General features: G+C 29.5%; 1 protein-coding gene across 2 annotated transcripts in view; it reads left to right on the top strand.

Annotated features, from left to right (window-relative positions):
* LOC118205157 (uncharacterized) overlaps positions 1–16,782 on the top strand; it is a 61,147-nt gene extending 44,365 nt beyond the window's left edge. For both annotated transcript variants that reach the window (XM_085813206.1, XM_085813207.1), the window contains exons 4-6: positions 5,169–5,344; positions 5,490–5,628; positions 16,476–16,782. In XM_085813206.1, coding sequence (XP_085669332.1) covers positions 5,169–5,344; positions 5,490–5,628; positions 16,476–16,607 — 447 coding nt within the window. In that variant the 3' untranslated portion in view covers positions 16,608–16,782. The remainder of the gene's footprint in view (positions 1–5,168; positions 5,345–5,489; positions 5,629–16,475) is intronic.
* The last annotated feature ends 671 nt before the right edge of the window (positions 16,783–17,453 follow it).

Here is a 17,453-nt window from a genome sequence, read left to right as displayed (position 1 = left end):
TAAAAATGCAGTTGCTCACAGTCATAAAAAAGATCTTCCATCTAATACAAAGTAAAAATGCAGTTGCTCACAGTCATACCACTAAATATAGATATTGTAAATCAAGCATTTATGCAAGTTGAAAAACTTGTTTCAAGGTTATGATTATGTTAGTTCCAGTACGGAAACAACACTGTATGCAGGTTCATCACACATAAAGTTTGCAAATTTTCAACAGGATGAGGAAAGAAAATAGTTGCTAGATGAATTTATTATTGAAACAAAACTAGTAATAGTTAAACTCAGCCTTCTTCACTTGCAAGATTTCATAGTGTTCAAAGTTTTCCTTTTGGCAAAGCTTTATATGGGATAGACATTTAGGCCAGATTCTCCTCATAAGCTTTAAACAGTGTGCATTTACAGAAGTAACAGATTTCCAAGAACTTGGAAACTGTTTGTTAAATTCCATATTCCTATCTAGAATACTGGTTCCAGTTTTGATGCCTTATTTACCACATACAAGAATAGAAGAGAATTTTCTAAATCGGCATATCATTATAGAGCCTTCAGTCTTGCTATGGAGTTAAGATGTACTTCAAATTAAGAAAATGGCATGATATCACCCTTATTTCAAAATTTAGCAGCAGAAAATTTCATCACTCTCGGGGTAATTGTTCTTTTTCCCTTTAGAATTGCAATTTCCCAAAATATGATCTGATCCTTTTCCTGCAAAGCTGGATATTTTGAAGATAAACTTGAAGCATCCATTATATATGTTGATTACTGCTTCAGTTTCAATATGTATGAAATATGGTGAACCTAATACAGTCAAAAGTCTTGAATCCGGACTCATCGGGACTTTGGCGATTCCGGATGATCGGTTTTTCGGATTATAGATCATCAGTTTAAATCTGGTAAGATGGCATGCAGAAATTATAACATTAAAAATATGAAACCGTAATTTAGGAAACAAAGAGCAATTATGATCTACAGGGTATCAAAATTTAGAAAAAAAAGCTTAATATTTATTTGTTTACTTTATTAAACATTTCTTTCAACGCATGCATGTGTAAAGCATACATTACGCATAGTCGAAATTAGAAAATTGCAACCAGAAAACTATTTGATGTGTATTCATGATATTTATAATGACGAGGAATTTATTGACGAGAAATCATATCAAAGACGGAGTACATCGAGATGAAATACTATATTTAGTAAGGAATTATAAGCCGAATAAAATAAAAACATCTGCCCTGAAGATAAGGATAGTGCTGACAGATCAACTTCCAGTTCATTGCGTGCCGCAACGTCCCCCCCCCCCCCCCGTCATTATAAACAATGCAGAATTCTGTTATTTTTCATCAAAGTTTACAAAAAAAAAAAAAAAAAAAAGTTTCCTTTACTTAGGGTTTGCATGGTCCTTAAAAGTCTTCTGACATTTTTTTCTGTATTTTACAACAACCATTTTAAGTATGTATTAGCATTTTGGAGGAGTATTTTTTGGCAGTTCATTGACAAACATATATTGGGTTATTGTTTGAATTCCTTTCTACTTCTAATATAAATAATGTGATATTCGAGTTTCTGGGCAAGAAGTGAGACATAAGTATTTCAGAATTATTTCTTTTTTACAAATAAAGACTTCATTAAATATTACATCCAAAACAACTTTTCTCTTTTGGGATATAAATTCCTTTATTAAACGGGGCTAAATTAAGCAACTTATCAACATTTTGAAGATTTTGTATACAAAATTTTTTATTCGAAGATTTGTAAATTTTTTATAAACATAATAACATTGATAAATATCATTAAAATAATGATAATGTATTAAAATTGTATTTAAGGAATAAAATTAAAATAAAACATTTTATTGGCACTCTTCTGTTATTGAAACCAAATTGAGAAATGTAGGTATCTGTGCATGTGTGCATACATATATACATGCATAAATGTACACATACATCCATATATACATGCATACATACCTACATTTCTGAATCTGGTCCTGATAATAGAATACCTTTTTATTTTCCCCTGTCACATTATAAAGTGACATTACTTCTCATTTTGGCAAATTATTGTTGGAATATTTTTAATCTGAAAAATAAGCAAGGTAATAAATGCTGTAAAGCACAGTTTCCAAACCACTTCTTAGCAAAAGCAAAATAGCTGTTGTAATTATTTAGAGATTAATATAATGTGCTTTCTTCTAGATTTTTTTCATGTAACAGTTTTCAGTGTAATTGTCTCAGAATATTCAAATTTGTATCAATTTTCTCTATGAAATTCACATTATACTTTTTTTCTCTGTCCTTCCCCCTTTTTAAAATAACTTTCTGGTTTTTTATGCTTATGAAATTGGTAGGGATAATTTTTCTTTAGGATTTTAGACATTGCATCTCCAAAGTGGAAAGAAGGATTTGAAAATTTATCGACCTACAAATCCAGAAGCTTCCAGAAAAAGTGTGACATGAAATTTGCCTTCATGGTATTAACACATAATGGATGTATTTTATAGGAAGCTTGTGGTGAATTTATTTTTTGGAGAATTTGGAAGAACAATGAAAACATAATTATTTGAGTTTTCTGCTTTTAATCCTAGAAGTTGTTCTCTTAACGTGTTTATCCTCCCTTTATTTTCTTTTTTCACTAAACACATGTATGAAAAATTGCAAAGATGGCTCTGATCTTGTAGATATATCTTTAGAAGCATCTGTAGAAAATCTTATACTATAAGCATTTCTAGGGGGGGGGGGAACTTCTGTTAATAAAAAAATTGGAAAATGAAAATATAAGTGATTTATGTTATATATCTCAATGCACTGTACACAGGTTTGACTCTAGGCATTTTCCCACCTGATACAATCTCTGCAAGTTCTAAATTTTGCCATTCCTAGATTTTTTTTTCTCAGTACTTCACTAAATTCTAAATATTCGGGCACCCACTCTGACCATATATCACTTGTTATTATGCCCAGCGCTTATATTACTAAAACAGTAAAATTATCAATTTCTTCTATACATTCTAAATACATGCACTTTTATAGAATAAGATAAATACTTACTGTAAAGGCCCTTGTTTTCATGGGCCGTAATTTTCCTGAAAATGAATATATCGGTGATTTCACGAGTTGAAAATTTCGTGAATTTTATATGAACAGAATCGAAAGTTGAAAAATTTCAAAAGTATGTAAGTAAAGTTGAGAAAGTTAAAAAATTCTAAAAGTACATCTTTTGCATAAAGCATTTTAAGAAACTTCCTTTTGTCCGAAAAGTTCGATTTCTAGAGGAAAAAAGAATCTGTGGACTTGCGGATGTCATGACTAAAACTGTTTACACCCTTCTTGGCTTGTTCGCGTATTTAACGGTATTGAAGCCAAACATGAGATAATTTTGAATGGCTTCAAAGAATCTGGTATAAATAGTATTCTAACTGAAGGAGCTGCCTTCTGTTAATTTTATTGTTTTATATTCAAGAAATATAGTTGTATATTATTCAAAAAATGGTTATAAGAAAGAAAGTTGTCAAGAAAAAGCTTGTAACTGTACAATAAATTGTTAAATTTTGGTAAAGTGAAAAATTTCTGATTTTTTATTATTATTTGAGGCGGAAAAAAGAAAGTATTTCGTGAGGCTTAAATTTTCGCGATTACGACGGGCTCGTGAAAATAAGGTCCTTTACAGTAATCAAATACAAAAGTTCTAAAATAAAAACTTATTGAGCAAGAAATGTAGTACATAAAGAGGAAAAAAGTTATTCTTCAAAGATATATTGTTGATGCATTAACAAGTTAGGAGATGAAGCAGAAACTAGAGGGAAGGCTGGCTTGTTTTTTTAAACAAATTTCTTAGTGGTAGAAAAGATGATTAAAAACAGGAATTTGATATAAATTAGCTAAAATGTCTGAAAATTTTCAAATTAAAAAGACGTGAATATTTGTGTTGTTGCTATGAAACACAAATGTTTTGATGTATAATTGTTCTAATGTCACTTTAGAACCAATGTCATAAATTATATGTGTAATTATCTGTTATATTAAATTGCAAAATATCCTTAGATTGTGGTTTTAATAATGCCTTTTTTAATTTAATAGTGATCATTTTAGTCTATAATGACTAAGGATATTTAAACTATGTAATTTAATTATTTGTAACCAATTGCTCGTTGCTAATTATCTCTGCATGTTAACACAAGTGATTGTCTTTCATTAATCTAGAAGTTCTTCACCGTTTTTACCCCATGCTTCTCTTTCACCATTTCTAGATGATCATTATTCCCCCTGTACTTTCTAAAACTCTCAAAAACATGTTTTATAAATTAAACAAGAAAAATTACAGAAAATGTTGATAAACACCCAAATATGAATAAAAGTAGTTTTTTATATTAATAAACTAAAACTCGGTACTTAACAGATAAATAATAGACTGACCACATCCCCCCTGAAACAATGAAATTCTGCTCCAGGGGGGCAATTTGCCATTTGTTGAGAATTCCTACATTAATCCTTACTGTGGACCCAAAAGACAGCATAAATTTTTTTTTTTTTTTTTTTTTTTTTTTTTTTTTTTTTAAAAGCACAAACTGGACTACTTAACTATGACTAAATTTCAACCCTCACCATCTGTGCCAGTCACAGGCATTCAGGTCTGTTCTGATCAGCAGGTTTCTCTCAAGAGAAGCAACTAACAAACTTCTGTCACAGATCATGTTATGATTTCGCTTCTCATTTCAACCTATGTTGCTTGACATAGCAAGGCGTAAAAGAAAGAATAAACATAAAGCTAACTGTCAGTAAAATGTATATAAAATTTTTGCTAATCTTTAAAATTTAAATGTTTCAGGAAAATTTACACTTTAATGCTAGCTGATAAATTTGACAAAGTTGAATTTATTTTGTGATTATTAACGGTAATTAAGTGATTATTAACGGTATTATTAAAGTGAAGTCAAGCATAGATAATATCTTTAATTTATTCAGTTCTCATCTGCTGATAGATCCTTAATTTTTTTCATTAGTGGCCCTTGAAAATCCTTAAAAATACTTAATTTCCATGTGTAGAAATTTGTATGAATCCTGTTACAGAATAAGAGCAAATATGCAGAATTTATTTTTACTTTATCAAAGCATCATTTGTTTTCAAATTTGTATTGTAATTCAAGATTATTGTTTTAACTTTTTTAGAGAAACAGAAGTTTCAGTGCATCTTGTTCAAGGCCTCTGCCAAACATCAATGTAGGCCAATCAACAAATATATTTTCTCGACTTAGCAGAATTCAGAGTGAAACATCATTACTTACTCCTGTATCAAAATACAGCAGATTGCCCAGTATTGTTGTTACGCCCAAATTTGATCCTAAGTAATTTCTTGATTTTTAAATATTTCCCTTGAAAATATTGTTTTTAAATATTATTTTTACTTCTCCTGACTGTATAGTTTGAAAATGTTAGGAGAGCTCTCTTACATTGTCTTATAGCAATATTAACTTAGCATATATATTTCAGGAAGCCTACACTGAAGGGAGTAGTTAGAAAACCTCGTGTAGGTGAAGTCCTTATGTCACTAACTGGAAGTCCTGTTCATAATTACATGGATGATATTCCTGACAAGCCCACTATTACTCTTTCTTTGGGAAAAGGAAAGGTAAGAAACATGGCCTTAAATATAAAGGTTCTGATAATCCTCATACCTCAGGATGTGAATTTATAGATCATGTCTTACTTTGATTTACATTTTTCCCTCTCTTAATTTTTGCATTAAATTTGGATTGTTTGCACATATATTATGGTACTAATATATGTTTGCATGTATATTAGCCTTGGCATAGTTTGACAATTTTTTACAGAAGGAAAAGAATGAGTGATTGTAATAAATAATTGAAAAATATTATTTATTATATCTTTACATATTTTATGCTTTAATTTGGTACTACCCTGAAAATCAATCAATAATCCTACTTACAAGCAGGTTTTTATTCTGATGCAAATTTGGTGGCTATGATTTAAGGTCAGATTCAAATCAAGAGTTCTCTTTAGTAATTTTATGGTACAATACTGTATTCCTGAAGTTTTACAGGAGTCTCTATAGTTGCCGGTAAATGCCATAAATGGGTAATTTAAAACTGAGTTTAATACCAGTGGTTTCTAAAGACACGAGTTGTCTTTAGAAACTGCTGGAATGTAAAATACAACCAAAAAAGTGTATATGAAAATGATGATGTTTAAACCCATTATTATTAAACATTATTATGTGCATGGTTGTTAGAGTTTGATGCATCCTGGAGATTTGGTGATTTCTATTAAGGTGGTTGCACTAATATAAGTACTTAAACCGACAAGAATTTAAAATATGCAGTACAAGTTGTATTCGAACTAAGCACTGCATATTTTAAATTCTTGTCGGTTTTTGCTCTTAAACCATTTTTATTATTTAAGCTTAAAATTTCGACTATTCTGCAACTTAAAGTTTAACATTTCCATACAGTTTGTTTTTAATCATTTATATATCACTCATTTTAAAATTTTTTTAGCGAGTCTTTCCATGGAAAAAATTTTAAAGAATTCAGATAATTTCAGTTATGCAAGAAAACAAATTAAACATTACAAGAAACTATGGCAATAAATAACATTTTTGTTCACTGCAACATATGCATAATGCTTTTTTGTTTACGAAGCCATGAATGTTTGTAAATTTAAAAAAAATATGATCATGAAATCTGTGGAAAATTTTTCTGATGCATTAAAAAATAAGGTGAAGACTTGATAAATTTAAAAAAAAAAACCTAAAAATTTCTAAAAAGTAGCAAATATGAAGAAATTTATTTTATAACGTAACTTTATAATATAATAAAATTCATTTTTGTTACCACTTCATAAAGGCACTTAATTTTGTGACATAAATTAAAATCTTTACTTAAAATCACAGTTAAACTTTACAGACTTTAAAAAAACAGACTTTAAAAAAAAAAAAAAAAAGCTATACTATGGAAATATACATTTTCTTCTGCATATCACTGAATAGTCTGATTTAGAATCAACTGCTCTCTTAAATTTTTCCTCCGTAAGGAAAGCCATCTAGCAGTATAGAAAACAATTTCTACATTTTCCTTCCTTTTGTGAAGGAAATGCACCTCTTTCATGGTGAATCAAAGTATCTGAAAGAGCCATTGTTACAAACAGCAAGGAACTTCTTGAAAGAGGAAAAGCATAATATAGTAAAGTGACCACACGTCCCAATTTTGGGGGCACAGTCTCACTTTTTGGAGGAGTGTCCCACGTCCCTCCGATTTTTAAAAATGTCCCGCTTTTTAGAAAACATCTGCATTTCTTATTTTAAATGTACTGTAAAAATAAATTACCTATTATTTATTAATTTTTATAGTAAATATAAAGAAATAAAAATACATAAATAAAAAAACACATAAAATGCATGCATAGTAAACTAAATTAGGCGATATAACGAGTTAGATTTACTCGGTGTTGTTCGATCATTGTCGTTACATCTCGTCAAGGAATATGTATTGTTAACGTGTGGAAAGCAAATAGCTTCATAAACCACAATCAAAGTTTCAAATCAATTGATTGTACATCGCAAATGATCAAAACATTGTACGACAAAAAATTTGCATGTGCAAGGACAAAAACGTTGTATTTATTTGTAATGTTTTTACACTATATTCGTTTTCACAACTGCAGAAAGAATTAGATTAAATGTGCATTTATATCCATATATTATGATGCTTCTAACCACAAATATTTAAAATTATTTCCCACAATTGTTAGACCTTTTTGATCCAGAAACAGAAATTAAAATTAGAATATTAGATTTTATTTTATTGCTGGGTGAAATTTCATAAATAATTTTTGATTCAATAAGTACTATTTAAAAAAAAATTGAACAATAAAATTATTGCCTATTGAGAGGATAACATTAACGAAAATTTTGGTGGAAAAGAAGCATCAATAATGTTTTTACGAAACTTAAACGAACATCTGAACCAAAAAGTAATTGGAGTAGGTTGTGCAGCGCACATTCTACACAATGCTATTCAAACAGCATCTGACTTACTTCCAGTGCATCTTTAAAATATTATTGCAAAAAGTTATTCCTATTTATATATATATATTGTGCATGTTGAATGTTTGAAGAATTTATGTAGAAGCGCAGAAATCAAACATAAAATAATTAGGTGACATTAAAAAAGGATATTTTATGGGAATACGTGGAAAAATCCTTTTAATATATTAGTAACCATTTTCCGAAAAATAATATTTGCGAAAGTGATCTTTTTGTAAGGTGTCATTGGTAAAAAGATATGTTACTGAAGAAAAAATTAAATGTTGGTTGTCTGCAAATGTGGAAACAGACAAAAAATGGACGGAGTTATTCCTCTATTTTAAACAAAATAATATTCCTTATGAAAATATTTTGAAAACTGTAGAACACGCGCTTTACCTTCCAGGAACAAATGCAGCAACAGGACATGTTTTTTCTAGTATCAATAAAATATGGACAACTGAAAAAAACACAGTTGAAACTGTATTAAAGGTAAAATATAATTAAATAATAACTGTATTAAAGGTAAAATATAATTTGATCAATTCATGTGAGAAATTTCATAACATTTTAATAAATGATCCGAATCTATTGCAAAGTATTCACTCGGATAAAAAATATGACCATGAAAGAACATCATAATTTTTTTAAATTAATTAAAAAGCATATTATTCAAATTGTAGTTTTTTACAAAAAATTTTGTATATTTATGGACAAGTATATGAATGCATACAATAAAATATATTCTTTTTTGAATTATTGGTCTGCTTTCATAACTAAATTACAATTTTCATTTCATTCCATTTGTCCCACTTTGTCTCAATGAAAATGTGGTCACAGTAGAACCTCTCTTCATTTTAAGTATCCTATGGACCTCAAAAGGCTAATTCAGCCATTATGTTTCATGCATATGCTGTTGGACTCATAACATTACAAAAAAGCACTAGCATTTTAATTTTGAATTTATTAACCTTTTAAAGGCTTATTTAAATTCAGGTTTTAATTACTTTTTTGCCTATTTCACCTTCTAATGCTTCTTCCCATTTTAATGACCAATACATTTAAGCTAAAGGTCTGTGCTAGTCTTAAAAATGGAATTTAGTGATAAACAGCCTAAATAATAAGCAAAATATTAAAAAATTACGGAGGATTTGTTTCTAAATTTAAGCTGAGATAAGAATATAGCTGATACAGAGTTTGTACTGTCCTTAAAAGTCTTACCCCTTAAGAGGGATCGATTTTTCGTCCTTAATTTTAAACATCTGAAATTTCTGTCTGTTTTTATGACTGCCATTTTGAGTGGGAATTAGCATTTTGGAGGAAGATTTTTGGCAATTCACTGATGTATATGGTTATCTTTTGAATGGGTTCATGGGCTATAATTTGTTTCTGTTTCTAATATACATGGGATACTCGAGTTTCTAAGTAAGAAGTGAAACATAAGCATTTCGAAATTCATTTTTCGTAATAAAGAGCTCTTAAACAATTTTCGCTTTTTTAAACATCATAACATTGATAAATTTCATTAAAATAATGGTAGTGTATTGGAATTATATTTAAAAAATAACATTAAAATAAAACATTTTTATTTTTTGCTGTCATGTTATAAAGTTTCATTTTAGCAACTTATTGTACAACATTTTGAATCTGAAAAATAAACAAGGTATAATGCTATAAAGCGTAATTTACGAAACAGCTCTTAGCAAAAGCAAAATTAGCTATGTAATTAATTAAACATGTCTTTTTTAAAATTTTTTCATAGTAAGCATTTTTCCCATGCAATTGTCTCAGAATATGCATCGGTTTTCTCTATAAAATTAATTTTACACTCCACCTCCCCTTTTTTTCTTCCCCCCCAAAAAAAATTCTGGCTTTCTGCTGTTACAGAATTGGTTGGAATAATTTTTCTGTAGTATTTTTGACATTGCAGCTTGAAAAATTTAGAAGGATTTGAAGGCAAGATTTATATACCCACGGTTCTAGAAGATTTGAGAAATAGCTGACAAAATGAAAAATGTCTCTATGGTATCAACGCTTAATGCATGTATTTTACTGAAAGTTTGTGATGAATTTCTTACTTTTTGGAGAACGTCTGGACGAACGATGAAGTCATAATATTTGAATGTTTTACTCCTAGTACTAGAATCTTTTTTCTTAACATGTTTATCTTCCCTTTATTTTCTCTACTTTGCACTAAACGCAAGCATGGAAAATATCAAAAATGCTTCTTATCTTATTACTTGGGCAGGCATTATAGAAAGGGATTTTGTTATTAATAAAGAAATTGAAAACTGACAATTTAAAAGATTCACCTTATATGCCTCAATGGATCATACATAGAGCTGGCATTAGGCATTTTCCCATCTGATGCAATCTCTGTGGATCCTAAATTCGACTGCATAGTGCTTTTCTAAATTCTGCTTCCAATGTCTGCTCTAAATTCTAAAAATTCTGCCATACCAGCTCTGTAACCTGCCTTTACCATACATATTTCATATTTCTTCTGAATTTCATATTACTAAAGAAATTAAATTAGCCACTTTTTCTATACATTCTAAATGCATTTAGTATTTTTTAGAAAAGCAGAAATGTTTAATTAAATCCAAAAATTGTAAAATGAAAAGAAAACATTCTAAAAAAAGAAACTGAATACATAAAGAAAATTATTCTTCAATGATATGTGTAGTTATTATTATGTAAATTACCCAATTGTTTATGATTTCAGCCTTTACTATAAATTTCTGTTTCTGTTTTCTCAGTTACTGAGCCAGATTAAATTAAAATTGTATAATCTTTAACCACTAGTCCACATTTTTAGTTTGAATTTGACTGTTCTTGTTTAATTCCGTCACCATGAGATGTAATTGACTTTGTTAACATAAGAACATGCCTTTGTTTGTTCTTTCTTTTTAAATAAGAGGCTTTTTTAAACCTTTGTCTGATATTGTAGTTACTTTCAGACATAGCAATAATTTGCTTCATGTCTATCGGGGGTTTGAGACAATTTAACTTAAGATCAAGTAAACCCTCATAGGTACATTGTGGAGTGGTTGACAAGTTAACTCAGAAACTAGTGAGAGCATTGGTTTGCATATTGAGACAAATTTCTTAATTATTGTTAGAAAAGATGCTTAAAGAGAAGGAAATCAATATAAACTAGCCAAAATGTTTGAGAAGGCTTTAAATTAAAATGTCAGGTAAATATTTTGTTGAGTGTTGTTGTTACAAAACATAAATGTTTTGTAGCTTTTAGTGTGTAATTATTCTAATGTCATTTAAGAATCAGTGTCATAAATTACATATATTTTAAACTGTTAATTTTAATAGGGCTTTTTTAACAAATATTCTTTCAAATATGTCCAACCTATTATAAGTGTAAAATATTTAATGCTACTTGATAAACTGCATGAAGTTTATTTTATTCTCAAACTTATTAATAGTTGTGTTAATTAATTCATGTTTAGTAATAATGCATACTACTTAGGGATCTATTTTATTTTTAATATGGTATTACAAAAGTGAAATTCAGGCATAGAATAATATTTTTAATTGAATGTATTCAGTTCCCATTTGCTCATAGATCCTTAATTTTTTTCATTAATGGTCCTTAAAAGTACTTAATTTCCGTGTGCAAAAATGTGTACGAACCCTGTGATAATAAATGAACAAGTTTCCTTTTTTGCATAAAAAACTGCATAAAATATTACTTTATATCTGAAAGCAGTTCAACTGCTCTCTCTCTCTCTCTCTCTTCCCCCCCCCACCCTGATCTTGCATTTATTCCACACCTACTTCGACTTAATGCTATGAGGTAATGATCATAACTCATTTAACAAAAAACATAATGATAAAGTTTTAAAATTAATTCTGATAACTACCTGAATTCTTTTTATGAGGTACCAAAAACTGAAACAAATGGATCACAAATTTAATTTATGCAATTTTTCCCAAAGTTAGGCTTAGCAGCTTGAATTCTCCATAATCATTATTATTATATCATTATTGTAGAATTGTATTAATCTGAAGCACAAGATAATGCGAACAGCCTTTTCATATGTCATCGATGCATGTGGCCATTTGTTACCTTACCTAATTATGTTTATCAAAACAATAATTCATTCACAACTTTAGAGTTATGCTGATCTGAATGTATGGGACTCATTATCATAATTCATTTGCAATTACATATGTTGGTGTAGCGAAATATGTCATCAATAAAATGTAAACACAGAATATTGGCATTAGATGAAGAAGGTAAAATCCGTTAATTGTGTGAAAATGTCATGAAGATTGTTAAAGGATATTGTGTCGCCTCCCCCCCCCAAAAAAACTGACTATTTATTAATCAAAATAAGGGAGAAAGTATAATTTCTTTTTGCATTGAAACTTGGTAAAATGAAAACTCTTAAACAGGCAAATTATGTGATCAAGTTTAGAGAATAAGCATCAGCAAATCAAATCAAGGAAAACTGGGCCTATGTTTAGAATAATTAAACCTTTATCAAAAAAGTGCAGTAGTTTCTATGTATGTATTCAATATTATGTATTCTAATCTCAATATACAAAGTTGGTTGCGATAGTGCCAATCATTCTGGCAAAATTTTGAAGGGACAGTTGGCTGTTTATTTACTTAGATAATTGCATATCACTGTATTTAATTATATAATCAATAAATAAAAATTAATACAATACACGAAAAACTTACATAGATATGAGTTTGAAGGAAAAGCAAATTCATTAAAATTTGCACTAGTCATTTTGGAGGACTAACATTTCTGATAGAAAATAGCAGCAAGATAATCATTTTCTTTGTAAAATCAGTGCCAAATAATTTCATTTAAATATTAATTTAAGTGGTGTTGAAGGGTTCCATTGTGTTTTTAACTACACAATTTTGCACGAATCTTTCAATGTTTTGAGTATGTACACTTGTATCCACAAAATTATGATTGGCTTTAAAATATTTAAATCCTGCGAGTCATAATTCATTAGTTTTGTAAACCTTCGGAGAATCTGAAATGTTTGTAACTTAGAAATGAAGTTTCCGTGCTGCCTTGCTGAGAATTAATCAGGGCTTGCATAAAACCAAAGAGTAGATTTTATGAATGTCTTGTGATATCACATTTCACATTGTTTGACAACAGTTTTTTGGATAGACAAAATGGTTCATGGAAAAATATGTATGTACTGTTTAAGTCACATAGATTTTATAAAAGCGTGTAGCACAATACAGACACTCTCTGCATTACGAATGAGTTATATTCCAAAGGACCTTTCATATCATGAATTAGTTTGAAAAATATTACTAGTTTTGCTAAACATACCTCTAACAAGTTTGTGAAATAAGAGCTGTAGTTAGATCAGATCAAAAATATTTAGTTATTATCAAATAAACAATTAAAAATAGTAAAACAAATAAATAATGAATCTGAACCCTCTGACTGGTATGCGATTATGCTAAAAAAGTCCAAAATTCCCAGAACTGCCGTAAGAAAAAGTGCTTTTTTTTTCCCTCCTTTATTTTACTTTAATGTCGCTGGTGCTTTATACCTGGATTCATGTACTTTTAATCATAATTAATATTACTTAATTTCCTGACATATTTCAAGATGCACATATATTTTATATACTTTCTAAAAAAGAAAAGAAAAGAAAGAAGGGGGGAAAAAAAGATAAACTGAAATTTAAATTCTTTCTTAGGAAAATAAGTATCTAAACTTGTCTGAAGAGTTTTTGTGTCATTAAAAATTAGAAATACAAGGGCTCATTAACAAAGACTTGACCCTTGCTTTATACACTGGTGTGGAAAATTAAAGGAATAACTATGAGAAGGTGCTGTATGCAATTTTTATTAAATGATGTTTAATGAAAGGTGATTGGTTCATAACTCAAAGTCAACGTTATCATGTAGTCCAATAGGATTCACCTTCACTATATAGAAATATGGACATTTTTGTGTCCATCTTTGCAGAACATATGGAAGGGAGTACAATAGAGGGCTCCGTATTCTATTTTCATAGACTGTATGTAGTCTACATATTGCCAGTTTGAGAAATATATTATATACTGTGTTTAAAATCATGTAACGTGAAATTGTATGAGCACCTAGACCTTTGCAGACATTAATCATAAAGATTAATATCAATGATTAATTTTTATTGCTGCAGAGGTTAAAAATTATTAGATATTCTGGAAACATTGTCTCATTAGGATGGGAGTTTAAATGTATTCTGAAAGAGGCATATATAGAAAGTGTTGAATTGCATGCAAAGCTACACCTGAAGAACTCTATCCAATGTAATGGCATGCCTCCTCTGCATAGTAAAACAACTTCTTCATTGGTTTAATAAAATTAGTGGATAATTTGCCAAATATTATTTCAGAAGATGAAAGAATTTTTTGTCAAACCAAGACGACAGAAACTTTCATATAGTCACTTACCTTATACCTTGTGGAGTCAAAGAAAAAGGAAAAGAAATATACTAGTATTGACAAAACTGATTCCACCCCCTTCCATAGACCCATTGTTTAAACTGTATGGATGATATGGCAGAAAGTAAAACATCTTTGAACACTTATAGACTAAATGCTGTGAAGATTGAAATATTATTTATTCTCATTTAACAAAAATACATGTAATGCTTTTGTTTCATAAAATCCTTGTCAGGAAACTACTGGTTAAGATTTTAGAGATAATTTATTGAATGTCAAAACCAGCTTACCCAAATTCCTCATATTATATGAATGATTCTGTTCCTTCTAACAGTTCCTCTGTTAGTAAGTATACTTAAGGCCCAAACTTGAAGTTACTAATACTTGAAGTTAAGTGAAATCTCCTTGCGTACATCAAAATTTCTTGTTGATCATATTGAACTTTCAGTAGTTAGCAAACAAAAATATAAATATAGAAAATCACAGAATTTACCTTTCGCCCAAAGAAGCAAACTAGACTTTGCAGTTATTTTTTTTAAATGTTGACCAACCAAAAAGGTAAATAACTACCACATCTATTTTCAGATTTTAGAAATAAGGTAGTTCAATAAAATTTTACTGTGTCATAGATGGAATATGTCCTTGAGACAGTATTTGACAGAGTGTGAGGAATAGGATGCATGTTATTGAATGGAAGCAGGACTGATACTAGGGCAGATCTGTAAAAACCAGAAAGTTGCCAAAAGTGTCATATTGGGAATCTGGAAAGAGTTTAAAGACACTCTTGATGTGTGCAGATAACCAAGTAAATGTAAAAAAGCATGCCATAACTAACTGCCAGGATTTATTTTGTAGTAATTCTTAAAAGGAATAGATTGCTGATATAAGCTGAAATTACAAGGGAGTTTGCTGCAGGAACTTGACTGTCCAGATGTACTGTGAATGACAGGCTGCATAAGAAAGAGCTCTATGCAAGGAAACCTCATGATTTGTGTCTGTGAGCTTGGGTTGCATAATGTATTAAGTTGCAGCAGTGCAAAATCATTGTGATTGGAGTGCAACAGACTGGAACCAAGTTTTTTTAACTGATGAGTCCTCTTTAACGTATGCGATAAGCCTGACAACATCCATGAAAGGTAACAATACAAAATTGGTAGAATCATTGTATACATGAGCATCATTTTCAATGGCTAAATCGACCTATACATTTTATACGAATGCAACTGTTACTGCTGAAATTTACATAGATGAAATTCTTGATCCTCATGTCAAGTTGTTTAGAGGTTCAATCAGTAATAACTTCCTTTTAATGCATGATGATGTTTATCCACATCACACTGTACAAGTTACTGATTATCCTGAGAATGTAGGAATCTAACGGATGGAATGACCTACATATTCCACGAATTTAAAGCTGATAGGGCAGGTATAAACTACACTAGGTTGTAGACTTGTGTCGCTGTAGCTCTTGCCTAGTATTCTGCAGGAGCTTCAAGGTGGTAGGTGGTATTCAGTATGAATATACTTTCTTCTCACAGGAACTCCTGGATAATCTAATGCACGGCATGGAAAATTACTGTATAGCTTTGCATTTTAGTCAAGCGTGACTATGCACATTAGTTTTCCCTACTTCACTTTGTTTTTATCACATTTCTTATATTTTTATTAATTTTTCACAGAAACAGGCAATTCTACATTTTGAAAATATGCAAAGCATGACAAATTAAAGATCTTGTGAAGTTCCATGTTCTTAGCTTAGTTGCAAAATCATTCTAGCTACATGAGGCTTGATAAGTTTAGTTTTCAAAATTTAAATGCTAAATAGTTTAAATTATTTTTTATTTTGTTCATTATATGTATGTTAAGATATACTTATTTTCCATGATTTTGAAGACTAACTACAGCAATTCGAAAAAACATGTAAAATAATAAATTGCAAGAAGAATAACTTATTAAGACATAAAATGTTCTCTGTGAATAATGTGTATTTTTCTCATTTGCAGGTTGTTATGTTGAGTGATACAAATGATGTTGATATTGAAAAGGAGTTGCCAAAAGAAAATGTTGAACCTCTGAAGCTGCAATTAGAAAATGTCAAGAAAAAGCTTGATAAAGTTATTCAGAAATCCAATTGATGGCTGATAAATAATAAACTTTTTATTACTGCATTTTTGTATGCTCTTACTGTGAGGGTGTGTGCATATTTTTATTATATCTTTTAATGTATGAAAAAGTATGTATTCAAAAACTGTGTATAATTTTTTTCTGAATTATCTCTTGATTGTCTAAATAAAAATTCTTTATACAATTTCTAATTTTCATTTCATCTAAAAAAACAGACTCTCAAGCAAACATTGCTCTAGTAATATACTAAATCACTTTAAAATATGGTTTCTTAACTAAAGAATTTGGGCATTTATAAGAATTTTTCAAATGTTAAAAAGTATAAAAATTCTTTACTGACTGTAAAATAGCATTTGGGTTTTGAAAATCAAGTTAGCACTGCACTACGAAAAAAAAACTGTTTGGAGAATTAAGAAATTTAAGTTTTGCATTATTGATATCTTCATCATCTTATTATATACTATTGTATATTTCCCTAATGATAAAGAAGTAAGTTACCTTACATAGTTTGGAGCATTCTGGAATTTGTATGCACTAATCCCATTTCTGTATCCGTTTATGGGAGGTGCATTTGAAAATGTTTTTTAATAGTTTTCAGTACATCCATGGCAACATTATTTCATTAGTAATTCACAGAAACTGGCATCTACAGTGCATGCCATCATATTGTATAGAAGCTGTGCTACCATCTTCAGAAGCTGCTAAAATAAAAGTAAAGTGCTTGTGGTACAGGATATTTTATAGTGATTTTTCTGAACTTTAATTCATTTTTCAGTCTTGTGAATGAATTGAATGGAGATCTTTACAGTACAAGCAAATTCTGAATTACGATTTAGCAGACCAAGTAAGGATTGTGT

Source organism: Stegodyphus dumicola, chromosome 3 (assembly GCF_044657685.1).
Source record: "Stegodyphus dumicola isolate Sdum_Otavi_A_Nest chromosome 3, ASM4465768v1".
Lineage (NCBI taxonomy): Eukaryota > Metazoa > Arthropoda > Arachnida > Araneae > Eresidae > Stegodyphus > Stegodyphus dumicola.
This window is presented reverse-complemented; position numbering and strand designations above follow the sequence as displayed.